Source organism: Trichoderma virens (genome assembly GCF_000170995.1).
Source record: "Trichoderma virens Gv29-8 chromosome Unknown TRIVIscaffold_89, whole genome shotgun sequence".
In the NCBI taxonomy this organism is placed as follows: domain Eukaryota; kingdom Fungi; phylum Ascomycota; class Sordariomycetes; order Hypocreales; family Hypocreaceae; genus Trichoderma; species Trichoderma virens.
Window position 1 is genome coordinate 443,887 of NW_014013660.1, and position 26,892 is coordinate 470,778.

Here is a 26,892-nt window from a genome sequence, read left to right on the forward strand (position 1 = left end):
AGGGAAAAGAAAGCTCAAATGTGTGGCTGGCACCGAGCTGGCGCTAAGCTGCCTGGAGCTGCCTAGAGATGATGCAGAACCCGCACCAGGCACCAAATCGCACCTCCGGTAAGCTGCAGTTCCTTTGATTCATTCCCGACCAACCACATCGTCCATGATCCTCGTCTCTTCCCTCTTCTCTCGCCCTGGCTGTGCGATGATAAAAACTAGTGAGCTTTAAATCTGAGCTGATCAGGAAATGACGAAGCCGAGCCCCAGCGCTCTGGTTCCCGACTTTCCGTTTATTGGTCACCATGATTACATTGTAGAACTTGATCTAATCTGACAGCCTCCCGTCCTGCCTTGCTTTGCCTGCCGGTGCTTTGTCGAATCGTTTTCTAATCTCCCCTACTATAGTTCGCAACCCGTATAGCCGCTTCCTTCTCGTGCTGGACAGGAAGAGCGACGCCACAGGCCAAGCGTGAATCCCACCGTCGAACCGCCGAGCTTCGATTTCAACCTTGCCGGCGCCTAGACGCCCGACGAAGTTCTCGATATCCGGCGCCAAGACCTCCTCTCCGCCGTACGTGATGAAGTAACCGCGCTCCGGGCTGGCTGCTTTCCACAGCTTGACGTCGTCACACCTTCCGGGCGACGCCATGCCACCGTGTATCATTGTGTCTCCAGCGTATTGGTGCCCGTACTTCCAGAGAGTGCCTCTATTCAAGTAGTCGACCGGGGATGGGAAGTGGAGGCTCGAAGCTAACGTGATCCAAGGAGAGATGAGCATGGCCATTCGCGGTATGGCAAAATTTGGTCGGATCCCCTCTGGCATGCCCTTCTTGCCCAATTTAAGTCCCATAGCCTGCTGGCTCTGCACCTGAATGCCAACCTCGAGCAGCATGCTGAGGATCAACGTGCCACCGGCTGAGTCTCCGGCAACACACACCTTGGAGGCATCCTTGGCTACCTCCAACACGTGCTTGTAGCCCTGGAGCGTCTGAAGAATCTGCGTGGGATAAATCTCATCCGGAACTAGGCTATAATCCAAGGCAAAGATGGCAGGGTTTTCGTACCCGGCATCAACCAGTAGGCTATGCCATGCTAGAAGAAACTCAAAGTAGAAGTAGCTCGATCCCATGGCAAAGCCGCCGCCTTGTTGTCGCATGCATGTGTTAGCGCACTTCGGCAACTCGCGTATGGACACAAGTCTTACCATGGGCGTAGTATATCACAATATCCGGCTCATCCTCGCCGCGCTGCTTGATCCAAATTCCCTTGACCTTGGCGTCTCCCTGCATACAGAACGTTAGCTAGGCACGTGAAGTTTCAAAAGGGGGTGTGAACCTCTCCAATGGTTTCTTCTTTCCAATACACCGGAAAGTCGTTGAACCCATGCCTCTTCATGCGCCACCTTAGAAAGGGCAGCGCCACGTCCTTGGAAAAGAAGACTCTGCCGACGTTGGCTGGTATGCTAGCAAATGCATATCGCACGCACCGGACGACGACGTCTTCAAAGATGGTAGAGCCCTTCAGGTGAGAAGACTTGTGGGAAGCATAGCTCCTGCAGTAGCGGTTCCACACGAACTGAATAGGAAGTGTAAGTACTGCAGCATCACATTATGTTTGTCAGATCATTTTGTCTCAGCTGTTGTGATTCCCCAGCGGTAGTAGCACCAAGGGTGGTTTATGAGATGGGCGTGGCATACAAAGAAATGGGATGGCCCTGAGAACGACAGCTGCGGTAGGGAAGAAACCTGCTTGGCGAAAGAGCTGTGGAGTAAGATAGATACAGAAGACGAGGCAGTCGATGAGAGATATGGGACCGAGGATCATGTTGGTGGTGGGATGCTCATAGCGGTTTATTATCACAAGATATTATTGTTTGGGGGGTTGGATTCAAATCATAAGAAGTAAGTCAACGAATGAGGTAAGAAGAAACAGCCCCTAGTACTCTGTAGATGCCGAACAAAAAAAAAAAAAAAAAGAAAGGAGCAGAAGGCGAATAATAGGAAAAGGAAAGGAAACAATTTAGGATTCGAAGATGATAGTATACAAGAAAAATGAAGAAAAAATAAAGAGTGTGAGTGAGTGAGAGAGCATGTGAAGGAATGAGTATGAAAGAACGAAGTGACACAACAATTAAAAGCAAATTTCGAGACAAGAATGCCGATACTTTAGGTAATATTCAACAAAAAAGACGGGCTCTGGGGGGCGCAGATTACAGCAAATCTGGGGTGATGCCTCTAATATTAAGGGTCAATCAAATCCTCCGAGTGGCTCGCAAAGGGTCTCCCCCCCGCCCCGATTTGAGAAAGCCCCGGATCGGGCGTCCTATAACGGCAACTATTTGGGAATTTTTAGCAAGGTTATGCTTTAATTTGCTTGCAAGACGTGGGTGGCTGTTTTCTATTTTAGAGGAGGACCTGATGCATACTTTTTTTATTTTTGTACGAGGCGCGAAGGATCCTGCGTGAGGCGTGGGCTTTGGGATGGATATGGGGTGTTTGGTTAATTATGTTGGGATACACAGGCACAGGCCCATGAACTTCCATTGCGAGTACGAGATTGCGAGGCGGTGGTCTGGTTGGCAATTACATAATACGGACACGAAGCTGGCTGGCTTTTTTGGTCGCATGAGCTTGTTCCCCCCCTGTCCATCAGACCGGGCCCTTTTAGGCTCTCACCATCTCCGTGGCTTCGATCAGGTCGAGCTCCATTTGCATTGGATCTCAATCCGGAAACGATGGGGGATCAGAGCACCCTGCAGGCCGTGGCGGACGCGCCTTTCCCCTTGACCGAGGTGGACAAATGGGTGCTTTCGCAGTCGGACGAGGATTACAAGCTACACGATTGGGACGACCTCAAGCACATTATCGGTGTGTGGATTCACGCTCGTTGGGCTTCATTTGTCTATCAAGAGGTGGCGATGGTATCGCTGATGCAGGCTAACACGTGCTGAAAAAAAGACACAAATGATCTTGGTGTTTTGAAGAGAAAGCCCTCGGATCTCCGCCGCTACATTGCCTGGACTGCAGAGACCAAGGCCAAGTACGGCACTATAACTGAATTCATCCTCCAGAACCGTCTACCCAAGGCATGGGGCCTGCCACCTTTCACACCCGAGTCCCAAGTCCCCTTTACCGCTGCGTCGGACTACAAGGTCCTGTTGAATGACTGGCCCTATGGATTGGCTCCAGGAATCACGCACATCGTTGTGTGGTCTCGCACCCCGATTCCTACCGACCCTGAGTCGGGAGACTTGACGGCTGAGAGCAGAGCCCGGGTGGAGAAGTTTGTCAATGACTACTTTATTAGAAAACTAGGGCTTGGGGGAGAGCAGCAGGTGCTATGGTTCAAGAACTGGGTTGCTCTGCAGAGCGTGAGGACTCTGGAGCATTTCCATGTGCTGGTCCGGGATGTTGATGATGATATGCTGGAACGCTGGACGGGAGAGCGGCCTTGACGGGAGTGAAGAATGAATTGATAGACGTTAGACACCTGCTTTTTTGCATATTTCCCCAGCCTTTTGAATAGAACACGCCCGAATAGATCCGTACATGGCATCTAAGCAGTCCTTCGTGATCGACGGTTCCCCTGCGGTGCAGCATTGCCGGCGTTGCCAGTATCCTGCATTTGGGCCAGCGCATTCTTGCCCATGCCCAAGAGTCCATAGCCCAGGTAGGCGCCGTAGGCAGGGACCACGGCAAATAAGAGCCAGCCCCAGTTTCCAAAGAGGATGACGGAAACGAGGGATGCCCATGTCACCCAGATGACATCAAACATGTACTCCGTCAAGCCGGCAGCCGCCAGATCCTCTCCCGACGTCTTGAGGGCCCCAGTTGCGGCATCGTATTTGGGTCGACCGGACGTTTCCAAGATGTATTCGCAGACGAAGCTCGGGACGGAGAGGAGGCCGTAGACGAGGAGAGACCGGGACCGGAGCAGGAAGTGGGAGAGCAGGAAAAGCACGTGGACGACGAGGGACCCGATGTGCAGGTTGTTTAGAGACGCCGCGTTGGACTTTGCGCGGTCCTTTTTCGCTTTCTGAGCCATTGTGTGAATTGTTCAATTTGGTGTTGAATGGCGCAGGATCTTGCAAATGGAAGCTTTTGGTGAAATCTGGTATCTTTGGCCAGTGGAGAGTTGACAAGGTGTACCAGCTCCAAGATTGGCGCAAAATGGCTGGGGTGTGGCGCCTTGTGTGGCGGCCTGTTGTCAACATGCACAAACTAGGTTCGTTGGTGGCGGCTGAGATCATCGATTCATGGTACAACACAGCGGGATACAGTGGGCTGCCGCCTGTTTCGTTAGCGGGCTGCCCGCTGTGCAATCGCCCATCCCTTCACTGAATGGCGGGGGGCCCCCTTGTTGCTAGGCAATGGAGGTACGTCGCGCCTGGAGCCAGCCTGAACCACACCACAACATTTGAACCTTGCGCGCCGCGACTCGAACCAAAAGTTGCAAACTCTCACGCTCCCTCCCTTGGCCCGCCAAACTCGAACTCGAACCCAAGACGCTGCCTGCTGCCAGGCGCTGAGAATCGCCTGTCGGAACTGCTGGAGCGCAGAGGCAGGCAATACTCGCTCCGGTTCAGGAGTCTGTTTCTTCCCGAAGCGCCGCTCGGCCTCTTCCATTCACGCTCGCTAAGACCCGCCATTCCATTCCATCCGCGACACTTCTTTTTCGCCTTGTGACGCATAGCTGCTGCAGCGCTCTTGTATTTGCTGCGTCCATAAGGGAAAAGAGGGACGAGTGACCTAGGACTCAGGGCAGAGCGCTGAAAGCAAAGCTGTGCATGTGCTTCACTCCCGCCGGTAGTTTTGTTGTTTATTCGAACGTCACCAACTTGCGCCTGCTGCCCGCCCATGTCCCGAACATAATATACGCAATATATCTTGTCTGCTCATTCGACCTCCTCCTCGAGATTCTCCGGCGGCTGCTCTTATCACGACGGTGCGGCACGATCTGTCCAACAAGTTCAACAGCCCGGCGTTGCCCCTCGTCATCTTTGGAGTTCTATAGTCGACCAGAGTCTCATGGCCCAGATACATCGGTGACGACCTTGCCAGTCTTCAGCGACTTATACCCTCACCACCAGGATGGCGCCAAGCCCGACTGCTGTCGGGGGCCTCCTGGGGCAGGTGGTTCATTATCACCTCGACAACGGCTCCTACGACAACGCCCTCTTCTTTGCCGAACGATACGCCGCGCAAGATTCTCGATCAAGTGAAGCCCCATACCTCCTGTCGCTATGCCACCTCCGACTTGGCGACCACCGATCCGCCTACGATGTCAGCAAGCCGATGGGATATCGCGGCGTGAACTTGGGCTGCAGTTGGGTCTTCGCCCAAGCCTGCTTGGCGCTGGAGCGGTTCAAGGACGGCATCACAGCTTTGGATAAGGCCAAAAGCTTGTGGTCGCAGAAGAACACCATGGGCAAACACAGCGCGACTACTCGATCTGCATATCCCGACGCTCCTGCGGTTCTTTGCCTGCTGGGGAAGCTGTACCGCGGCTACGACGATAAAAAGAGAGCCGTGAGCTGTTTCGAGGATGCGTTAAAGCTGAACGCCTTCCAGTGGGATGCCTTCAAGGCTCTATGCGACATGGGCGTCAAGGTCCGCGTGCCCAACATCTTCAAAGCCAGCGACAGCTTACTGCAGAACCTTGGTCAAGACTTGACTGCGTTGGTACATGCCGAGCTGAGCCAGAGCACTACCGCAACCTTGAACTCCTTTGAGCAGCCTCCTCCGAAAAAGTCCTCTATGAGATCCATGGCATCTGACGTGGGGGCTGATCCGTTTGGCATTAGCTTTTCCGCCGGGGACATGACTCCCATGACCGAGAATATGCTGGCGAATTCGGAGAGCGACTTTATTTCCAAAATGCACAATGCGAGAGTTAGGCTTACGAACTCGGCCAACAATCACCAGTCTGATATGGAAGGCCTAGAAACCCCAACAGCGCCACCGGCGGAGGCAATGATGTCCCGGTCTAATAACCTGCAGGAACCGCCCCATGCGCCCACGAGGAGGACTCGAAACGTCCAGCACATTGACCAGACGCTCGAGGCACCGCCGCGAATGAACTATCGAATGGGATCGAAACGAAGCGCTGCCACGCGGGAGAAGAGCAACAGCCAAGAACAGCCATTGGAGCCCATCTCAGATGCGCCTAGCGCCCCTACCGGAAACTCGCGATCCAGCGTCATCCCGGCGACTGATAGGAAACGAACGCTTGCCGGTCATCCGGTATCGCGATCAACCAACTTCGAGGAGCATGCAACCAGACGAAGCGCCCGATTGATAAAACCGTCGGGCAAGACGAGCTCGGTTACACCAGCCCCTGGAGGACCCCCTGCTGGACGAGAGTTGAAAAAGGCTAGACCCCCGGTCTCTCGAATCGTTCGGCCGGGTTCCAGCGGCTCCAACAATGTCGGAAGGGTTGTTAGCGGCAACCGAAAACCGCTGGAAGACCACAACGGAGACGGAGACCACGGAGAGACGGGCAAGGTTCAGGATGCTCCACCTCCCCCGGTCCCCAAGATTACAGAGCCCGATACGGCAAGGCTCGAAGAGGCCTTAAGATGGGTAATGGACTTGATGAAGAAGCTGGGGAGCGGGTACTATTTGCTGTCCCAGTTCCAATGCCAAGAGGCTGTGCAGGCGCTGGGTTCACTGCCTGCGGCTCATCAAAGCTCGCCCTGGGTTCTGGCGCTGATGGGACGTGCTCACTACGAGCAGGCGTCATACGCCGAGGCCGAGAAGTACTTTAGGAGGATGCGAGCGCAGGCTCCGTCACGGCTGGAAGACATGGAAGTATACTCGACCATTCTCTGGCACCTGAAGCGGGAGACTGAGCTCTCCTTTTTGGCCCATGAACTTGTGGACGCCGCATGGCACTCCCCCCAGGCATGGTGTGCTCTTGGCAACGCGTGGTCTTTGGCACGAGACCCTGAGCAGGCCCTCAAGTGCTTCAAGAGGGCCACGCAGCTGGACCCAAAGTTTGCATACGGCTTCACGCTGCAGGGACACGAGCACGTAACCAACGAAGAATACGACAAGGCCCTCACCACCTATCGGCAGGCCATCTCGGCGGACAAGAGACATTACAACGCCTACTACGGTATCGGGAGGGTCCAACAGCGGCTGGGCGCTTACGACAAGGCCCTCACGCACTTCCAGGCCGCCCATCTGATCAACCCCAACAACGCAGTGCTGGTAACGTGTATCGGAACAGCGCTTGAGAAGCAGAAACAAATCCTACCCGCCCTGCGTGCTTACTGCAAGGCAGTTGAGCTTGCCCCTCGCGCCGCTTCGACACGGTACAAGAAAGCACGGGCTCTCCTTGCTGTTGGGCAGATTGAGGAGGCACAGAAGGAGCTTGTCATTTTGAAGGATTTGGCCCCAGACGAGGGCACTGTGCATTTTCTTCTGGCGACGCTGTATAGGAGTATGAATGAGAAGCAGGAGGCGGTCCGCCACTTTACTATTGCTTTGGCATTGGATCCAAAGGTGAGAGGAAGCTCTATTTAAGATGATTTCCCTGACAAGACTGACTAACATGACTTTGCATAGGCTGGTCCGCAGATTAAGGAGGCGATTGAGAGTTTTGAGGACGATATACCAATGGACGACTCACTGATTTGATGATGCTCATGAGTATTGCTTTTTTTTAGGGGGGTTTGGATGGTTCTTTTTTTCTTGGGCATTTGATAATAGGGGCGCATAACAGCCACCATGTGTAATATGAAAAAAAGGGGGGTCGGTTTTTCTTTTTTTCTTTTTTTCCTTTTAAGAAAAAAACATCCCATTTCTGGTACTCACTTGCTTGGGCATGGGCTTTGGAAGCTTGCCGGCGGCTTGCAAAGGCTAGAATGAGGGTAAACTTGGGCTGGTCAAGACACGATCACGACACGGGGCCAGGGTGGTGAGTCTTTTGGCATGGCATTGGCGTTCTTTGGGGGCCTTGGAAGCTACTTGGCCGGCTTGGACTAGGGTCGAATTGAGAATCGAGAGCAATGGGTTGGTTTGCCTTGCTCGATGTATTGAATACTATAGTATGATGGGGAGGAGTGTATTGGCTGTATACCACTTTTTGCAGGCGTTTGGACCATGATGTGCAGTGATGTGGTGTTTTGACTGAATGAGGGAAGACGATGGTTGCCTACTTGTGTACTATCCCTACCTATTTCTCTACCTGCCTCTTACCTGCTAATTAACCTAAGTAGCATGTTATCAAGAACGCAAAGCTATTATTACTATACATGGTTGAGGCGTTTTGCTGAGCTTCATCGCGATTCATAAGGTACCTGTATTCCTGCTGGAGCTTGAAGCGTCTCTCTGACGCGCATAAACAAGGGGCTACGTAAGGGAACACACTGCTCTGCTCTGGTTTCCGGCAATTGGCGCGTATCTGCAATGTACCTACTGCTTTACAGAAGGGAGGCTTGCACCATCGTGTTTGTTTACAGCGCACTTTTGCACTGTGGCGAGTCGCTAGGTACCTGCGCGCTAGAACACCGTTTACTGGATTCAGCAATGGGCGGTCACCGTTTTGTTTTCCTTTCAGGGAGGGATAGAGTGCCTAAACGCGCCTCGCCCCCTGGCCGATGTTTTCCCGGGCTAGCTTTTGGGGGAAATCAGAGCAGTTTCGGCTTGGTCAGCTCGTAATAATTGCTGCTGAGCTGGAAAAAAGGGAGCCCCGCCAAAGCCAGAAATAGTCGCGTGTGTTGCATCCCGCCCTTCCGAGCAGTTTAAAAAAAAAAATAGGTGCACAAAGAGAAGAGAGAAAAAAAAAAAGGACACTAACAAAGAAAAATAGCACTTAACGGGCGGTACCTCAACCACAAGTAAAAAAAAGCAAAGCACCAAGTACCTTTCCACCAAAAGTCTGCTGCCACCCCACCCCCAAAAAGGGAATAGGGGAACGCTCAGCGCGCAACAAAGAGAGCAAAGCAGTTACTGATCCGGCGCTGATTCCCTGCGCGTATTTATTGCTCGCGCCCGCCCCCCGCATCTTTGCTCTCGCAACACTTTGTCTCTTTTTAACTGGTGAAGAAAACGTCATTGCAAAAGTGACGCGTTTTTAACGGATTTCTATATATCCCGACTTTTTCACATTTTAATACATTCATCATGACTGGCCGTAAGTATTCTTCATTGTTGTTTGCCTCGATGTGTGTTTGATGTACGCCTGTGTTGGATGTATGCGTTTATCTGCATTGCGTCGAACGCGTGTCGGGTCGAGAATGGAAAGTCGAGAGCTGTGATGCTGACTGTCGTGGTTTAGGTGGAAAGGGTGGAAAGGGCCTTGGCAAGGGTGGTGCCAAGCGTCACCGCAAGATTCTTCGTGACAACATTCAGGGCATTACCAAGCCTGCTATCCGACGTCTCGCTCGTCGTGGTGGTGTCAAGCGTATCTCTGCCAGTAAGTTTCATCCTTGCATCATCGGCTGCTGTTGGAAAAGAAGCGATGGGTAGCTAACGCGTTTGATTACCAGTGATCTACGAGGAGACCCGCGGTGTTCTCAAGTCCTTCCTCGAGGGCGTCATCCGTGATGCCGTCACCTACACTGAGCACGCCAAGCGCAAGACCGTCACCTCGCTGGACGTTGTCTACGCTCTGAAGCGACAGGGCCGCACCCTCTACGGTTTCGGTGGTTAGAGCGTTGGACGCGTTGCTTTGTGTCTGCGCGATGGCGATGTGGAGCTGGGGTTATCTGTGCAAATAACATGGACTCTTCTGTACTTTGATCGATTGGCGTTGGGGGAATGGGCTTACGAGGAGGCGTCATGGTAGACGACCTTATAAATGAGAATACCACATGAATACAACTACGATAATCATTCCGTGAAAAACACGTTCTCGCATTGGGTGTCTGTTTCTTTGTTTTGGCAATCGTGACGTTGACGTGGTCATTATAATTCCATCATTCATTACGTGTAACTTGAAAAAAATCTATAGGTATTTCCGTCCAGCAGCTGCTACCCTCGCTCTAAAGATGGGACTCCGAACCTCCATGTTTGCCTTGTAAAACGGATTCATGATGGCCTTGACCCAGTTGTCGTACACTTCCGTGAAGAACATCTTGATTGCCTCTTCGGTGGCCGGGCTCGTCGGGTTGGCGCCAATAGCGGTCGACGATCTGGACGTTGCCGTCGAGGTCGGGGTGGTGGGCTGATGCAGCAGCAGGAACTTGACGTTGCCACCGGTGACGAAGCAGGATATGTAATTATTGAAGAACTTGTCGATGCACTTCAGGTACCTGCGATGCGTGGCGAAAGGAAGTCAGCCTCGGCCATCTCATCTCCATCCCTTTCTGTCTTGCCACGGCTTTCACAACCACGAGGTTACACGCCAGAGAGCAAGCTACCCATAGGCAAAAACAGACTGAGCCAGATACTTACATCTGACCACTTGACCACTGCACCTCCTCGGCTATGTCCAGGCTCGAGTGAAGGATGAACTGGTTCAAGTGTCGCACTTGTTCAGTGAAGCGGGACTGGCCATCGCCGCCTTGCTTGGAGGTGCCGAACTCGTACTCGAACAGGGGATTGTCCTGGGTGCCGACAATGGCAAAGTAGTAGCTCATTGTGCTGCAGCGCCAAACATCGGGCGAATGCGCGGGGCCCAGCTGGTTCGGCAGTCCTTTTGCGGTTCGTGGTTCGCGATGCCCGGAACAACAGATGAGCTTATCGGATTGCGACTGTTGGAGTGGATGAGATACATACCTTAGTTGCTTAGCAGAGGTGGGAGGAGGGTGTGTGCGACCGCCATGGCGCATCATTGTTCCGCCCGGGACACACGCCCCCCAATTCCGGAGGGGCCAATCCGATGCGACCAAGTCCGGAATAACTGCATTTTGAGAGAAAAGCTTCTAAAACGCAGCGACTCTTCAAACCAGCACCAAGAAGAAAAGCACAACATGTTCGGCCCATTCCGCGCCACGAACCCGCTGTCGGGAGGTCTTTTGTGGAAGATCCCCTGGCGGCTGTCGAAATTCCAGAAGAGGCGGCACAGGCTGCGGCTGCGGGCCGTAGACAGCGTGGTTGCTACGCTGGACGCAGCGCTGGCGAAGAAGGGCCAGACGCTCGAGGCCATTGAGCGGTGGAAGGCCGAGATGCCGGTGGAGGAGGAGATGCTGCCGAGAGACAAGTACACCATGTTTGACCGGAAGGAGAAGAAGTACCGCAAGGGCATTCACAGTATGGCCGTGGCCCTCTGTCGCTGTTTTTTTTTTTTCTTCTGTACGAATGCTGACGCTGGGGAATTGCTAGAGCTGCCAAAGTGGACGAGAGTTTCACAGAGAGTCAACCCTCCTGGATACTAATGCGGGATGAACCGAGACGATTATACAACGAGCGATTTGCAATTTTATCCTGGATTGGGGAGAAGACATGGAGGGGAAAGATGGGAGACGACAGTTGCGACGATATAAGCAGAGACTTATTGTATACTACCTACTACCTTGCACTACGACGGAGTACTTTTGGAACTACGGCTGTATGGGATTCATGATGGAGAGAAGAAAGAGATGAAAAGAAAAAGAAAAGAAACTTGAGATTTGGCTGCATGAATCGGCGGATGACTGTAGGAATACCCGGATGGTGGTGCTCAACCTGAATGGCGCGATGGATTAAAATCAAGATAGAAACTTGCGCTGAGAAAATTCCAAATCTATTCCCGTAAAAGGTATCATTCCAAATATCAAGATTTCATAAACAAAACACTTCATCTGATAAACCTCTCCTAATCGTCGTATCTCGACTTCTCGCTCTGCAGCGCTCTACCCACACCTCCTCGGCCCTCGTCGAAGTCTTCCCGGTACTCGTCTCGGACCTGGCCGCCCGACTTGCCTCGGCCATACTGTCTCCCCTCCTCAAATCCAGGGTCCAAGTCTGTTCGGATGATGCGCTCGTCTAGCTTTGTGCCGCCAATGTACTTCATGCAGTCCAGAGCGTCCTGGTGGGTGTAGTACTCGACGAAGCAGAAGCCGCAGGGGGTCTTGTTAAACCGATCGAGGCCCATGATGAGACGCTTGATTTCGCCGCACTTGGAAAAGAGCTCGTAGACTTGCTCTTCTGTGGTGTAAAAGGAGCTATCGAGGTCATGTTAGGCCATGTGCCGAGAGACACGATGGGAGGGAGGTTGAAACGCACAGGTTGCCTACGTAGAGAGTCGTCGCGTTGGCGAGGGGATCAACGGCGGGTTCAGCAGCTTCATCTGCATTGTCGTCTCGGTCGCGTCTGCGCTTGTTCTAGAGGCTGATGAGCATTCATGCTGCGGTTTGAATGCGGATCACGGGGATGCTCTGGCTTGCACGTACTCTGCTGAGATAGTATGCACTCGGTCTGTCGAGGCGCTCGACGGTGCTTCTAACTTCGCCACGCATCGTGTGACCGGTGTGCGAACTTCAGATTGGGAGGGAGAATCGGAGCGAAGGGAAATTAAAGCAGTGATTTGAGATTGACTGTCGATGATTGCGTAAATGAGGGGGGAAGATAACGGCTGAGATGACGGAGAGAAAGTCAATTGATGTGAAGTCTTGTGCAACAAACGAAAGCTTCCAGCACAAGCACAAGCACAAGCAAAAAAAGGCTGAGCCTGTCGCTGATGCAAGGCACCTGTAGAAACAGCGCACTAACGGATCTCATAGGCGGGTACAGCGATTGCGAGTGGGCCCCCTGCCACCCAGTCGCCCCAGATAACGCGCTAAAGCTTTCTTGCTTCGCTGACAGCCGCGCTTTTTTGCAAAAGCTTCGAGCCAGCCTTGGATTGTTTTTTGGGATCCGGCAAGACGCCGCTCTCTTTGAGCCGTCAGGGCAAACACAGCTTCCGCCGGTTATTTCACTGAATACGAAGGGGAGAGAGAAAGAGCGAGAGAGAGAGGATACCAGCGGGAACAGGGACGAGGGTCAGTCTGACTCTCAAGCAAACAAACAAAGCCATGCCAAAGGTCAAGACCTACTCGGCAGCTTGGCTGTCGAAAAACGCCCCCGGCAACCAGCTCTTTGAGCCCTCGGCCGAATTCCTTCGATCCAGAGCCCTGTCACCGGCCAAGAAGAAGCAGGTTCCCGGGCCCAGGAGGACGATTGCTCGACGCGGAACGGAAGTCTTCGTTGCTGTGGGAAGGGAGATCCGATGGGGTGATCTGGTCTACCTCAAGGAAGAATGGACGGACAAGCAATCGCGGAGGAGGAGCAGCGTGGGCGTTCGAGTGAAGCGCGAGGACGATACTTTACAGTCGATTGATACGGATGCTACTGATATGGGGGCCGGATGGAGGGTGAGTTGATTAGTGTTCTAACGAGAAAGAAAGAAGGGATCAATATGCCGTGGCGTGACCACGACAAGACCTGCTGACACGACATTCTGCAGATAATCAAAACCCCAGTGGCCGACGACATCAGGCAGCTCATCATCTCGCCCAATACCAATCTTCTGGCGATTCTCACGACACACACTGTTCACATCTGCGCACTGCCCGACTCATCTCACCTCACGAGCGATGACATTAGCCCGCTGAAGCCCAAAACATACACGCTTGGGCCCACGACACACGTCACATCCCGCTCTGCCATTGTGTCCGCCCTATGGCACCCTCTGGGAGTTAACGGCTCTTGCATTGTGACCGTCACAGCCGACGCAACAGTCCGCGTGTGGGAGCTTTCGACGCAGGACCGCTGGTCGTTTGACTCTCCGACGACGTCGATAGACCTCAAAAAGTTGGCGGATGGCACAAACGTGGACCAGGACTTTTCTGCGTCGGTGTCAGCCACCAGCAAAGCCTTCTCGCCCGATGAGTTTGAGATGGAGGTGGCCGCAGCAAGCTTCGCGACTAAGGGATCCGGCGGCTGGAATCCGATGACACTGTGGGTTGCCATGCGCGAGGGTGATGTGTATGCGCTGAGCCCCCTTCTGCCACAGCGATGGGCACCACCGCCAACGCTGATTCCTTCTCTTTCGGTGTCCATCGTTACCACCGTTGGTGCCATCGAGGACGACCCCAGCGTAGACGACAAGGAAAAGCTCCTGGCTCAGCAGCAGCTTCAATGGATCGGCGAGATTGACTCCCAAGAACCTCAGATCATAGATTCTGTCATTCCAGGGGAACCTGCTCTCGAAGTCTACACCAGACCCTCGCGGCCCGGCGCCATCCCTCGCCTCCAGGGACCTTTTGACCTACTGTCGAGCCCGGAAACAGGAGATGACTTGGATAGCTCCATCACAGACATCCTGGTCATTGGAAAGAAGACGGAGACGGAAGACCTTATGCTGGGCGAGGAAGACGAGCTGGACTTTGACAACGGAGACCAGGAAGGCCTCTCGCTAACCATCATTTGCTTGTTATCCACGAGTGGCCAGGTCCGTGTGTACTTGGACACAGACGGAGTCCAGGCCCAGTGGCTACCTCCCAAAAGCAAGAGCAGGCTTAGCCGCGTATTGAATGCTGCTGACGCAGAAGCCCCTACTCTTCTGGCGTTCCAAGCCATTGACACCATGACCCCAGTCGAGGTCAACGAGGGTAGCTGGCCAGTCTTTAGCACGGACGTCGTTTCACGATACAACTTTTTCGTCACTCACCACGCGGCCATTACATTCATTTCTCTCGCTCCTTGGATTTTCAGGCTTGAGAGCGAGCTGCGTGGCGACCATGAAGCCGGCACCGACTTCCGCATTGGTCTCCTGGTCAACTCACAGTCCACCAGAGATAGGGTATACGCACAGCAGGCGGCAGATGTCGGAATCCCACTAGCAGCCTGCGTTGCCATCCGAGATCCCGACCTTGGCTACTTCCTCCTTTCGGCGACGCCTTACGAACCCATTGCGCTTACATTTGAAACACCCGACGACGAACAGGTCACCATACGACAGGAGAGCCCCGTCCGTGAGCGTGAGATGAGCATGGCACCTTTGGACTTTTACGAACCTCGACCAGTGTACAATCCTCCGCATACCTTTAGCGAATCGTCCATTTTGCCAGAGCTGCTGGAGCGCCTTCGCACATCTCGCCACAAGACCATTGTCAACCAGGAGGTGAAACTCAGCCCACTAACGCTGTCCATTTTCACCGACGCACACAAGGTTCTAAGTGATGAGACATACCGACTGGGTGTGGCAGCGGCCGAAGTCTTTCGCCGTTGCGAACTATTACAAGCGGAGCTACGGCAGCAGGTCAGGAAGGCAAACGAGGTCAAGGGCAAGATTGACACCATCAACGGATCTCATAGAGAGGATAACGAGCCGGATAACAAAATGTATGAGAGGCGGATTTATGAGGCCAAGGAGCGACAGGAGAGACTGACACGGCGGATGGAGGACCTGCGAAAGATGGTCAGCAAGACCACTTCGCGTGAACTCAGCGCCAAGGAGCGAGCGTTTGTTGAGGAGGTCAAGGCGATGGAGGCCAGCGTATCTGGACCAGCTCCCGGGGCTGAAGTCGGGACTAGAAACCAGGCCAAACAGCTATGGAGGCGGCTGGAAGAGGTCAAGAGATTGCAGGCAGAGCTGGTGGCCGAGGGCGAGGCCCTCAAAACGGCGAGCGGCACCTCGTCCCCGGCTAGCAGCGTGGAGCTGCGTATCCCCCAAGACATACGACGCAGCAAGCTGCAGCAAGTGCAAGGGCTATTGTCCCGAGAGTCTGCGCTAGTTGAAGCCGTAACGTCACGACTGGAGCGGCTCCAAGCCAGCTTGTAAAAAAGAAAAGAAAGAAAAAAAATCCCGGATTTGACTTGGGAAGAGGTTGGGAACCGATAGGACCAGAAAGGGCTATGATGGCCAGGGCAGGGAAATATGACGACTGGCAATAAGGACGTGTTGTTAATGAGCTCGAGGGTAATGGATTTACATGAGTGGCGAACGAACATTGGACCAATGCATTTTTTGACTCTAAATAGATGAACGTTTGTCACTTGGTTTACGTTGCCGTGGCTCTCCCTGCTCAAACCACAACCATGTACAGTAGATAACTAACACTTGAGTTTACGACCTACATACGAGACTCGGAGGCCGGGTGCCTAATCCAGGTACATGGGTTGATGGAAAGAAAGGAGTGCAACACCCCTGCCGGTGTCTCTGCCTGCCGCCAGCCATCTGAAATCAGGATTCGGAGAACTGACGGCACGAACGCCACAATAGAGGCCCACGACGTCTAGCGGACACAGCGCAGGAAGCTATTTACAGACGAAGTACTTGTATGGGATGTGATATCTGAGAGAGGGCTTTGTTTTCTGATGAATTCGTAACATGATTGGCCTTTCTTCTCTTTCTACTTGGACCAGCTCGCCTCCCATGCTGATAAGATACTCCCAGGAACCTGGACAAGATTGACTGCAAATAAAAAAGCGAGGCTATTAGTGGGAACGGGCGGGATCGGAAGGCAGGGCGAAGCGATTGCAGTTAACCTTGGTCGCGATGCTGGCCAGGCATGTTCCATCCACGACCAGGCGATTGGCCCCAGAGACAGACGCTGCGGCATCATTCTGCCATGCGCTGTGACGACAATACCGCAGAGATGATAGGAGAAGATGGTCCGACGGGGTGAATAGACCAAACAAACACGGCAGAGATTGAGGAGGAGCCGGTTTGGGACAATCATGCATCTCCGGGGATGCAGCTTGGCCAAACACAGGGGAGAGAGAGAGCGTGATGAAAGCCAGGCGGCAAACATGACATGTCCCTCTTTTTGAGACTTGCCTCGGATATGGACAAATGAGCATCTCGAGTTGAGCGAGAGCAAGGGTCTGTGATTTGTTTGCGACATGCAGCCCATGGTGCGAATTTGCGTGGTGAGTACACGTAGTCACAAGACTGCCTGGAGAAGAGGAGGGGAGGGGAGGGGGACGGGAGAGGAGAAAAAGCAAATATGGGCAGAAAGGACAAAACAATAGTTGGGGATGCTAACAATGCAGCTCTCAGCCTCTTGGTTGGCCTTGTTTGCCTTTTTTCGGCCACCCCTGGTCGGGGTCTGGTCTCAGCCTGACTGTCTGAGTGCAGTAAAATACTGCGGCTAAGACATGTGTGTGTGCGAGCGGCAGCGGCACGGGTTTAGGCTCGGCTTTCTCAGTCTTTTCTTTTCTTTTCTTTTCGAGTTATGCTTGATGCTTGATGGTTTGATTTCGGGAGAGAGCAAGGTTGGTAATAACCAGGGGCAACGCAGCCAGGCTATGGCCATTTGTTTGACGCCTTTTTCCGTCCCCAAGCGGTCTGAGAACGGGACAATAGTGCTCCTCGGTGGCTTGTTATGGTGGTACAAAGTATGGGGTATTTTGAGGAGAACACTTACAAGGTGGCGGGCTGGGATGCATGGGCAGTCATGTAAGGGAGTGAAAGCGTGGAAACGAATCGAAGCCAGAGGTCGACGCTGGCATAAAAAGATATGCAGAGCAAACGAGACGGGATGGATAGATGTTTATGCCATGTATCCAGGCCGTGGTGTCTTTTCCCTCCCAAGTATATAAGTCGTGGTGTTTCCCTTCTGGCAGTTTGGATTCTCTCTTTTCTTTCTCTTTCCTTTTCAACCATCAGATCGACCATTTTACGAAACTACTGTTCAAGTCTTTTTTGCCTCGTTTATCATTTTTTGCTACTGCTTTTATCTTTGCTTCTTTTTCCTTATGGAATTGACATTGTGCCATCCAAACACAAGCAACATGACTCAAACTACCTCTGACCATGGCGCGTTGCACTACATTGAGCTGATCAAGTGTGAGTTGAAACCACTTTCCCATACCTTACTTCCTATGAATAACATACTGACTTTTTCATCAAACACAGCGAACCTTCACGTCGTCTACGGCACCGAATGCTTGCTCGAGGTCCTCTCCCAGGTCCAGCCCCCCGACGAGTGGAGAGTCAGCATCCTCAAGTCCGAGGGCGGCGACCGCTCCGTCACCTATTGCGAGACGGGCGACGGGCTCTTCAACGTGCTGGAGAAGGCCCACCGCAAGTCGGCTGAGATGCTGAGCAAGTTCTTGTCTGAGAATTCGGACGATCCCGCTGCGTACGTGAGTCGCAAGAAGGCGGACACGAAGGCGAAGGCGAAGGCGAAGCCCGCCCCGGCTGTGCCTGAAAAGGAGAAGACGAAGGAGACTAAGAAGGAGACGCCCGAGGGCAATAATCTACTTTCTGAAGTGATTGCTGCCGCTCTTGGGCCGACGCCTGCTGGCACGAGCTTGTTGAGCTTGATGGGTTATGATCCGGAATCTGACTTTATGCAACAAATGGCCAACTATGAGAAGAATTACATGATGCCGGGCTTCATGCCGGGCTTCATGCCGGGCCACATGCCGGGCTACATGCCGGGCTACATGCCGGGCTACTTGTATGCCAGCGACCCGACTCAAGAGACTGTCTCCATCGACAGCGATAGCAGCCTTCGCTCGAGAAGCATCGTTTGCCCTAACTACGGACCAGCGAGTGCCTTCTATCGCGTAACTCCTTCGTATGGCTTGGAGCGCATGAATAATGAGTTCGAGTCCACCAACGGCTCGAAGGCAGCAGAGAAGAATAAGCCTGAACCTGTCAAACCGGCTCTGACTCCTGTTGCTGCTCTTGTTGCTACTCCTGTTGCTGCTCTTACTCCTGCTGCTCCTACTCCTGCTGCTCCTGCTCCTTCTACTCCTGCTGTTCCTGCTCCTTCTACTGAAGCAGTCAAGACTCAGGCTCGGGGCAAGGATAAGGGCAAGGAGAAGGCTCAGTCGGAGGGCCCCAGCGACATTGTCCGCATGCAGATGGAAAACCAAAAGGGCAGGCGTCACGTTCCTCCTTCATCGGCCTTCAGGAGCGTGCTCTTGTTTATTCGATGGCCCGGCTATGGCGAGACGGTGGTGGCCGACGAGTGCCAGCTCAGCATGCGAGCGGTGCAGAGCCGCGTGAGGCACATGCTGCGAACTCACGGCGCAGGTCTGTTTGGCGACAAGACAGCCATCCCGCCGGCCCCGTTTACGGCTGATGGGCTGGCCAAGTTCACTGTGACTGTCAAGACCTTGACTGTTAATGACCAGGTGGTTGTTCTGGGCCCCAGCTTTGGAGACGACATTGCGGTGGTCGCCAATGGCTCGGACAAGTCCAAGGCTATCAAGATTGAGATTGAGCTGACTTGGAACGCTCAGAGTTTCGCTGATCTGGTGAACATGCGGACTGCCGGCCTCTGAGTGAGTCTTGGGGAAGCTTGCCACGTTACATGTTGGTATTGTCTCTAGAGCGTGAGAATCGAGTCAAGTGGTAGATTGGTATAGGTGGAGGAAACGCAGTCATGATTGGATACGTGTATGCAGCTCAGGAGGAGCAGAGAATTATTGGCGAGAGGATATTCTTTGAATATTGCGCCTCTGATGACAGTTCTCTGCTCTGCCATGCGGGTTCTTTCTAGTGTGTTGGCTATGGGCACGGGGGTTTTACGAAGTGCGCCGGTTACCTTTCTTAGGAGATGACAATTGACTGTGTAAAAAAAGTTCTTTGCCATGTTCTTTCTTGTGTGAGTGAATGTAGATGTTGATTCATACCCCGAATCATGTGTAGGATGCACGTTATACTAGACGTCCATGTTGATCCCATTAAGCTGTGAATGAACCTGATTTCATCTCTCCAAAGATCATCTGCTACGGCGCTCTGTAAGAAAACCAACCAGGCTAAGAATGCTGTGAAAAGAAATAAATGAAGCCATCCAATCCATGCAACCTGCTTTGTCATGCCTGTGCAGCTGCATGCGGTCCCCCTTGCATGAGTTGCGCGGGTCTAGATCGATTAAGAGGCAGTAATTTATGCAAACGGCAGACCGGTCTGAGTCGTCATTTATGACAGACCACTCAGCTGTACAGGCCGATACCATGCGGATCGGGGACCAAAGTCTCGGCTTATCATGGGCCGATGCCAGACGCAAGGGAGAGAAGGCTTCCATTTTACTTGAAACGCCACATCATATGTCACGACGCTTCCACGCTAGGTCGATGGACACGGCACGTTTGTATGAATAGCATGTTGGGCTCTCTCGAAGTGCCGAGGACATGGACGGAGATGCTTCCGATGCTTCAATGGGAATGATCTGATTGAACCAAAGGCGTCCACGTGCGTTATACTACTGGTAGTGCGAGCAAGCATCTAAGCATATGCTGTGTAACACCAGCCACAAGAATGTTGGAGCTGATGAGCTTCGCACGAATCACATAGACTCGAGGACAATCTCGACGCCACCTGCAGCCGAGCTACACAGGAGAATAGGGGGAACGGTGTAGGCTTCTCTCGCTTGCCTTGTTTTTCTTTTATTATAGCAGGAAGAAGAAATATCCGTATACATCAAACATCATGATGGCGTGAAATCCCGATACTCCTCGGTGACAAGCTTACAACAGCACTATGAACCAGGTACTAGCTGCTTTGCTAGGAGAAAAGCAAGCTTAAGTACCGGGACGGAGCGGCTCGCCGTGCCGATCTAGTCTTTTTTTATGAGAGGGGGCACTCTGTCTCGCGCACTGACACTTTGACAGCCATACATGTATGAGTGCCTGGTGCGAAATTGGGCGAGAGTGAGGCTGAAAGATGGGACGCAAGGGGGTGAATTAGTGCCACCGGATGGGGGCTCCGCGATTGGAGAGGCCAGAAATTGACCTCCGGATGGTGCTCCGCTAGGACGCATGCTCCCTGCTCATTGTTTGTGTTTTTTTACGGGACTTGTACGAGTACGGGTAGGTCAAATGGGTACAAGAGTCGAGCTGAGAGCAGGGGACAGAGTCCCGTTGACCAATGCTAGATGGACGCGGACAAGATGAAGCATCACAGAGGTGGAGGGCAAGCGCCGATACGAGAGAAGGGTAGCACCAATGACGCTCATTATTCTAATGGGGCAAGTTGTGTAAAATGAATGTACCCTACTCATTCTTCTGCTGAGACTCCTTCTCATGCAATGTTCGGAATGCCGTCACTATCCGACTGTAGCTATCCGCCAATAAAACTGTCACGAGACGGTCAGGTTCACAAGCCATTCTGCAAGGGGGTGGTCACTCACAGAAGGGGACGACGGCCCACGGGGCGTTGAATCCAACGTAATATACCCAGAAGTAGAGAAACTCGGGTCGACTGTAGGACACGCTGTGGAAGCGCTGCTCAGCCCAGTTGGTGGCATAGTACAGGGCCACCCCGTAGAGGTGGGCGACGCAGACGACTATTTGGAAGAGGTGTCTGGATGGGTGGTTGGTGCAGATGCAGAGGAGCGTGATGAGGCTCAGGGGACCCCAAGCAAACTGGATGGATGTGTTAGATAGTTCTAAGAAGAGGTTTCAAGACTAGAATAGAAGAAAGGACTAACGACGGTGATGGTTTCGACACAAACGGTGAAGATGTCGGAGGTGAGATAGCGCGAGTCGGAGAGAGTGTATTCTTTCCAGAGCTGGGCAAAGAGGGTGTTTTTGCCAGAGATGTCTGTACGGTGAAGGATGTAGTACCCTAGATGAGGGTCAATAAGAGTCATTGCTTGTGTAATTAAAAGCGAGCACAAACCTTCAAAAGCAATATGCAAGAAGCCACCTGGCAACGAAGACTCTGCAATTAGCCATGTGTTTGAACCTAGATTCAACGCAATTGAATAGAAACAGCTTACACAAGGCAAACCACGACGCGGCAAACCGGTCTACGGGCCGGACACGGCGCCGGGAGTCGGAGGCGGAGCCGGCGAGGAGGTAGGCCGAAAGGACCACGGCGCCGATGAGGGTCCCGAAGATGGGGAGGGAGCGGGAGAGCGGGAGGTCATTCGGGCGGTAATTGGGGATGGAGACACCGAGCGGGTAGTAGGGATGGTCCATTGTGATTAGTAGTACTCGTATTAGGGCAAGTATCGAGTGACGAGGGTGTTGGGAGTTGGTTGAAGGAATGAGGGTTCTGGGCGGTTTGTGGAGCTTCTTGGTGGACAGGGTATTATGTAGCGGTATATTATTGCTTACCATTATTCAAAGACAGCAGCGGCTGACGGGCGTGAAGATGAAAGGCAATGTATTAAATTTTAACAATTTTTTATTTATTTTACTGTTTGTTGTTTTCCATGTTTCCAATTGATCAATTGCTCTATGAATTGACAACTCCATCACGAATCTTGCGTTGCTTCATTCTGCCTCACCTCCATCGCAGTCCCGGCTAATGTCAATCGATAAGGCCCACGTGGATGGCAGAGACACAAATATGGCTGCCTGGCCCATGTCGTCAGCTCATTCACAAAGCTTTGGCTCTTTCAAAAGTCCCTACCAACAATATTAAAATACTCTATTCTGCCCTAACAATAGCTGGACTATGGAGTTCACAGCCTCTGGCTGAAGCGCCTCGGTGACCCATTCGAGAAGCACTAACACAAGCAACCTTCTTCGATATGCTTGTCGGCAAGCTTCTATGCAGCCCACATGGGCCAGTCAGGAACGCTGCTTGGCTCGTCCGACAGCGGATGCCTCGGCCTAGGGCAGGCGGCTCAAATCGCTGAGTTCCGAAGGCCGTGATGCTGCTTTAGGAAGGTCGCCAATGGCCACCGCAGGGCCACCGCAGACCACAGAGATAGGCAATGCCAAGCTACCAAAGTTCTTCAGCGACGTGCTGACTTGCGGAGGCAGATCGGCTTATCGGGGAGGAGCTGCAAGGGTCCGGAGATGGCCGACAATGGATATAAGACAATGTCTCTGGCCGCTGTGTCTGTGTCTGTGTCTCTCTGTCTGTCTGTCGTCCAGAGATCTTGTCAATTGGCCCACAAACTCGCCGACATGAAGACTCTCGCCATTGTCAGCGGACTCGCCGCCCTGCTCCCCTCGGCGCTGGCCTGTGGGAGCGACTCGTCGTGCTACGGCCCTACCAACACGGTCGAGCATGTTCGCCATGTCAAGCGCATCCAGCCCGGAGCGCCCAACGCGGCATACGGACCCAAGGCGCCTCTTGAATGGGGGCAACTCAACTTCCTCCACACGGTACGCCGATGCCATCGTCAGTTTGGTTGATTACATGTATACTAACTCGCGTCTTGCTGCTATTAGACCGACACCCATGGCTGGCTCGAGGGCCATCTCAAGGAGCAAAACTATGGCGCCGACTGGGGTGACTTTGTCACCTTTACGCGCCGCATGAAGCAGACGGCTGGTAACATGGGCGTTGACCTGCTCCTGGTGGACACTGGTGATCTGCACGACGGCAACGGCGTCTCAGACGCAACCAAGATCGACGGCACTGAGTCCATGCCCATCTTCGACGAGATCGCCTACGATCTGCTGACGATTGGCAACCACGAGCTGTACGTGTCCGAGGTGGCGTATGAAATGTTCAACAAGTGGGCGCGCAAATGGGGCGACCGCTATGTCACGTCCAACGTCAAGGCCTTCAACCAGACGTCGGGCCAGTACGAGTACATCGGAGCCACGCACCGCTACTTCACCACCGAGAAGGGACTGCGCGTCATGGCCTTTGGCGTCCTGTTCGACTTCACCGGCAACTCCAACGCCTCGCAGGTGCTCAAGGCCGCCGACATGATCAAGCAGGAGTGGTTCACGGATGCCATCAACACCTGCGACCCCATCGACGTCTTTGTGCTCTTTGGCCACAACCCCGTGCGCCAGACGGACTTCTCCAACACGTTCAAGACTGTCTTCGCCGAGATCCGCAAGGTGCATCCCATCACCCCGATCCAGATCCTCGGCGGCCACAGCCACATCCGCGACTTTGCCGTCTACGACGACAACTCGGTGGCCATTGAGTCCGGCCGCTACTGCGAGACGCTGGGCTGGATGTCCATGACGGGCTTCAGCGACTGCAACAGTGCCTACAACGGAGTCAAGAACCCCCACGGCGTTGCCAACCCGACCCGTCCTGCCCGGACTGGCGCAAACTCTCCATTTGTGTACTCGCGCCGATACCTTGACTGGAACCGCCTGACATTTGCCTACCACACCAAGCAAACCGAGCAGGCGTTTGACTACGGCTCCGGTCTGCGTGTCACTCAGGAGGTCACCAAGGTGCGCGAGGATCTCAAGCTGGGCGATGTGTACGGCTGCGCGCCCCAGACGTGGTGCATCTCTTGCGTGCCCTTTGACAACTCGAGCAACATCTTCCCCGGTGTCGTTGTGCCCGCCGTTACTGCCATTGTCCTCAACAAGACGCGTGAGGACAAGTCTCGCCTCATCATTGGCAACACTGGCGCGATCCGCTTCGATCTGCACCAGGGACCTTTTACTTATGACGACAACTTCATCGTCTCTCCTTTCCGTGACATCTTCCGCTACATTCCCGACGTGCCATATGATTTGGCCAAGACTGTTCTGCCAAAGTAAGTTTATTCTTTCCCGTCGCAGCATGTTTGTGATGTTAATACGCCTTAGGCTTAACAATGGCCCTGCTGCCAAGCGTGATCTGGCCACCATGCCCGTCCCCCGCGACTCATGTACTGATCCTACTCTGGGTTACCTGACAAGGCGTGAGATGCGCCAGAGCCACGGTGTCGTCCGCCGCCAGGAGGTCGTCACCTCGGGCTATGCCACCACGGATGACTGGGGCACCGATGGTGACGACACTGAGCACACAGGCATTCCCAACTACCCCCTGCCCGGCTACTTCCAGGCTCAGGCCAACTTCCCCGAGGGCAAGGACCCTGAAGTCGTCGACCTAATCTTTTTCGACTTGTAAGCTTCTTCATTTTTTATTTTTTTTCCTTCTACAGTATATTGTAGAAGGCAATGGCAACATGTGGCTGACTTGTTTATAGCATCGAGTCAAACATCCTGTCGGATCTTGGTTCCAACTACACTTCCGCCATGGTAAGCTGCTACATCGACTGCAACTTTAGCTCTCAAGGTACGTCTCCCTCGTATGATCCCAGTCGCTCTGTGACATGAAGCTGATTGTAGTAGACTTTATGCTTCCTTATGCAAAGCTTGCGTGGCAAAAGAACATTGACAACTGCCCTGTTGCAACTCAATAGAGTGTTTCATGAATTAATGTATACATGAATAATTCAACTTAAAAAAATCAATAACTAGTCTTTGAAATGATGGTGCGTCATTAAAATACAATGAATACGTCTCACAAAGCAACCCGACTTTAAGCCACAACGCTACCGTTTATGAGTGATGAATAAAGAGATAGCTCCATTCTACTTCCCAAAAGCAGCCCCTTTTCAAAGCCATGCATGATACTTAATAGTATACATCTCCCTTCATCAGCACCCTCGCCGTTCGCAAGAGCTTGGCCTCCTCAATCTTGCCATTCTTCACCGTCGTGCCCACGTCCACCACGCCGCTAGGATGCCCAATCCTGACAACCTGCTTCTTCTCACCCCCCATCAACTCCGCCGCGATCGTGCCGTCAATCTGCGACGCCGCGCCCAGGCACAGGGACAGTGTCAGGGGCGCAGCCTTGTGCGCCTGTCCCATGGACATGGCGAGGCACTGGATGTCCGTCTCTGCGGATTTCCTGGCGCTGGCCGGCAGTAGCATCACCACCTTTGGCACGCTCTCGGTTTTCGGGTCCAGGCCCATTGCTGAGGCACCAGCCTGGCGGACTTGCTCGAGGCGGGCTTTCAGTGCCGAGTCTGCTTCGACCAGGGCCGGGGTGAGGTTTGCCGCCGCCGCGTCGTCGATGCCGAGACTCGATGTGGTGATGAAGACGCCCGGGTTACTGACGTCGACCAGCGATGCCCTGACACGGCTCCCGTCGGGAAGCTGCAGCTCGTCCACGGGATTCCCCGTCGGCAGCGCCCGCCCCGTCTTGGCACCCGCGGGATCGACGAAGCTGAGCGTGATGGGCGACTGCGTCCCCGGCACGCCGTCCATGGCGTAGTCGCCGCGCGGGGCGTAGGCGAGCGGGCTGCCGTCCAGCTGGAAGCGTGACACGACGACCTTGTTGGTGTTTGTGTTGAGGATGCGGAGCGTCGCCCAGCGGGAGCGCGTGGCGCCGTCGTACGAGACGCGGGAGGCGACGCGGGACGCCGGGACGAGGCCCATGTCCCATGCGGCGGGGCCGACGATGGCGGACATGTTGCCGCATGTGCCCGCGAGATCGAGGGCGCCGTCGCGGATGCCGACTTGGACAAAGGTGAATTCGGCGTCGATGGCGGCGTCGGCGGTGGAAGATGACGGCCCCACATCGGAGCCGGGACCGGAGGAGTTTGAGGACGGAGGGCCGACGACGACGACTTTGGAGGTGGAGGAGATGCCGGACCCCATGCCGTCGAGTTGGCGGGCGTATAGGGGGTCGGGAGAGCCCATTGCGGGAGCGAGGATGGGTTGCCACTGGCAGGGAACGGGGGGAAGGGAGGCGCGGTTGAAGAGGAGGCCGGTGGAGGTGCCGCTGCGGACGAACCAGGCGGGGAGGCGGCGCATTGTGTGTGTTTGAGTTGTGGCTGCGACTGCGTGGATGTGTTTGGGTATATATGAGTGAGGGGGGGGGGGGAGAGGGTGAGTTGTGAATATTAGCGTAGCGGTGGTGATGGTAATGCTGGGGAGTATTTGGGTTATTAGTCTATGTAGGTAGTTGATGCTATGTTAAGAACAAAATGGCAAGGAACTCGTGCGGCTTGTATGATATGCGGGTGTATTGAGACAAAGATGATTTACAGGATTGATTTACCTCGGCTGTACATTCTTCACAAGGCGATTGGAAACACACACCATTTGTAGCGGCAATTAGTCATCTGAGAATTCGTGTTTACTGCAGGGTAGTGCAATTCCCCAAGTGTTTGCAAAACCTCATGCGTCGTGATAACTCTCTGTAATACCGAAATGCCCTCTATAAAGATTTCCGTCATGGTAAACGAGGTTACTTAATACATTGTACCCATTTCCCTTGTTGAAAAGCGCCGTCATCCCTAAAATTGTTCCGTTGAATAAACCGCAATAATACCTGTCCAGGGTATCCGCTATATAATGCATGCATGCCATCGCTGCTCCGGAG

General features: G+C 53.5%; 13 protein-coding genes across 13 annotated transcripts; 7 read left to right on the top strand and 6 right to left on the bottom strand.

The window, feature by feature from the left end:
• Positions 1-316: 316 nt before the first annotated feature.
• On the bottom strand, positions 317-1,859 carry TRIVIDRAFT_210537 (uncharacterized protein; the record flags this gene model as incomplete). Its single annotated transcript, XM_014095760.1, has 4 exons — positions 317-1,134; positions 1,196-1,274; positions 1,327-1,586; positions 1,689-1,859. 4 exons carry the CDS (start codon positions 1,813-1,815, stop codon positions 317-319), a joined length of 1,284 nt encoding a protein of 427 aa, XP_013951235.1.
• Positions 1,860-2,725: 866 nt separating this feature from the next.
• TRIVIDRAFT_82848 (uncharacterized protein) lies at positions 2,726-4,111 on the top strand (the record flags this gene model as incomplete). The annotated part of the gene is made up of 2 exons (XM_014095761.1): positions 2,726-2,858; positions 2,949-4,111. 2 exons carry the CDS (start codon positions 2,726-2,728, stop codon positions 3,443-3,445), a joined length of 630 nt encoding a protein of 209 aa, XP_013951236.1.
• TRIVIDRAFT_216889 (uncharacterized protein) lies at positions 2,880-4,111 on the bottom strand (the record flags this gene model as incomplete). Its single annotated transcript, XM_014095762.1, has 1 exon — positions 2,880-4,111. The coding sequence occupies one exon, from the start codon at positions 4,033-4,035 to the stop codon at positions 3,547-3,549; it is 489 nt and encodes a 162-aa protein (XP_013951237.1).
• A 359-nt stretch (positions 4,112-4,470) lies between these two features.
• On the top strand, positions 4,471-8,028 carry TRIVIDRAFT_88351 (uncharacterized protein; the record flags this gene model as incomplete). The annotated part of the gene is made up of 2 exons (XM_014095763.1): positions 4,471-7,496; positions 7,560-8,028. The coding sequence occupies 2 exons, from the start codon at positions 5,082-5,084 to the stop codon at positions 7,629-7,631; spliced, it is 2,487 nt and encodes an 828-aa protein (XP_013951238.1).
• A 998-nt stretch (positions 8,029-9,026) lies between these two features.
• Positions 9,027-9,837, top strand: TRIVIDRAFT_216891 (uncharacterized protein; the record flags this gene model as incomplete). Its single annotated transcript, XM_014095764.1, has 3 exons — positions 9,027-9,129; positions 9,274-9,411; positions 9,485-9,837. The coding sequence occupies 3 exons, from the start codon at positions 9,120-9,122 to the stop codon at positions 9,646-9,648; spliced, it is 312 nt and encodes a 103-aa protein (XP_013951239.1).
• Positions 9,838-9,942: 105 nt separating this feature from the next.
• Positions 9,943-10,576, bottom strand: TRIVIDRAFT_42183 (uncharacterized protein; the record flags this gene model as incomplete). The annotated part of the gene is made up of 2 exons (XM_014095765.1): positions 9,943-10,249; positions 10,392-10,576. 2 exons carry the CDS (start codon positions 10,574-10,576, stop codon positions 9,943-9,945), a joined length of 492 nt encoding a protein of 163 aa, XP_013951240.1.
• A 333-nt stretch (positions 10,577-10,909) lies between these two features.
• On the top strand, positions 10,910-11,314 carry TRIVIDRAFT_41848 (uncharacterized protein; the record flags this gene model as incomplete). Its single annotated transcript, XM_014095766.1, has 2 exons — positions 10,910-11,189; positions 11,262-11,314. 2 exons carry the CDS (start codon positions 10,910-10,912, stop codon positions 11,312-11,314), a joined length of 333 nt encoding a protein of 110 aa, XP_013951241.1.
• Positions 11,315-11,733: 419 nt separating this feature from the next.
• TRIVIDRAFT_41964 (uncharacterized protein) lies at positions 11,734-12,376 on the bottom strand (the record flags this gene model as incomplete). The annotated part of the gene is made up of 3 exons (XM_014095767.1): positions 11,734-12,082; positions 12,144-12,241; positions 12,287-12,376. 3 exons carry the CDS (start codon positions 12,374-12,376, stop codon positions 11,734-11,736), a joined length of 537 nt encoding a protein of 178 aa, XP_013951242.1.
• A 555-nt stretch (positions 12,377-12,931) lies between these two features.
• On the top strand, positions 12,932-15,681 carry TRIVIDRAFT_80481 (uncharacterized protein; the record flags this gene model as incomplete). The annotated part of the gene is made up of 2 exons (XM_014095768.1): positions 12,932-13,270; positions 13,363-15,681. The coding sequence occupies 2 exons, from the start codon at positions 12,932-12,934 to the stop codon at positions 15,679-15,681; spliced, it is 2,658 nt and encodes an 885-aa protein (XP_013951243.1).
• Positions 15,682-17,561: 1,880 nt separating this feature from the next.
• TRIVIDRAFT_111446 (uncharacterized protein) lies at positions 17,562-19,431 on the top strand (the record flags this gene model as incomplete). Its single annotated transcript, XM_014095769.1, has 2 exons — positions 17,562-17,691; positions 17,761-19,431. 2 exons carry the CDS (start codon positions 17,601-17,603, stop codon positions 19,137-19,139), a joined length of 1,470 nt encoding a protein of 489 aa, XP_013951244.1.
• A 1,421-nt stretch (positions 19,432-20,852) lies between these two features.
• On the bottom strand, positions 20,853-21,782 carry TRIVIDRAFT_57087 (uncharacterized protein; the record flags this gene model as incomplete). The annotated part of the gene is made up of 5 exons (XM_014095770.1): positions 20,853-20,935; positions 20,990-21,224; positions 21,290-21,426; positions 21,481-21,507; positions 21,581-21,782. The coding sequence occupies 5 exons, from the start codon at positions 21,780-21,782 to the stop codon at positions 20,853-20,855; spliced, it is 684 nt and encodes a 227-aa protein (XP_013951245.1).
• A 939-nt stretch (positions 21,783-22,721) lies between these two features.
• On the top strand, positions 22,722-24,922 carry TRIVIDRAFT_42239 (uncharacterized protein; the record flags this gene model as incomplete). The annotated part of the gene is made up of 5 exons (XM_014095771.1): positions 22,722-22,922; positions 22,989-24,271; positions 24,324-24,623; positions 24,707-24,795; positions 24,849-24,922. 5 exons carry the CDS (start codon positions 22,722-22,724, stop codon positions 24,920-24,922), a joined length of 1,947 nt encoding a protein of 648 aa, XP_013951246.1.
• A 214-nt stretch (positions 24,923-25,136) lies between these two features.
• TRIVIDRAFT_41594 (uncharacterized protein) lies at positions 25,137-26,321 on the bottom strand (the record flags this gene model as incomplete). The annotated part of the gene is made up of 1 exon (XM_014095772.1): positions 25,137-26,321. The coding sequence occupies one exon, from the start codon at positions 26,319-26,321 to the stop codon at positions 25,137-25,139; it is 1,185 nt and encodes a 394-aa protein (XP_013951247.1).
• Positions 26,322-26,892: the final 571 nt, after the last annotated feature.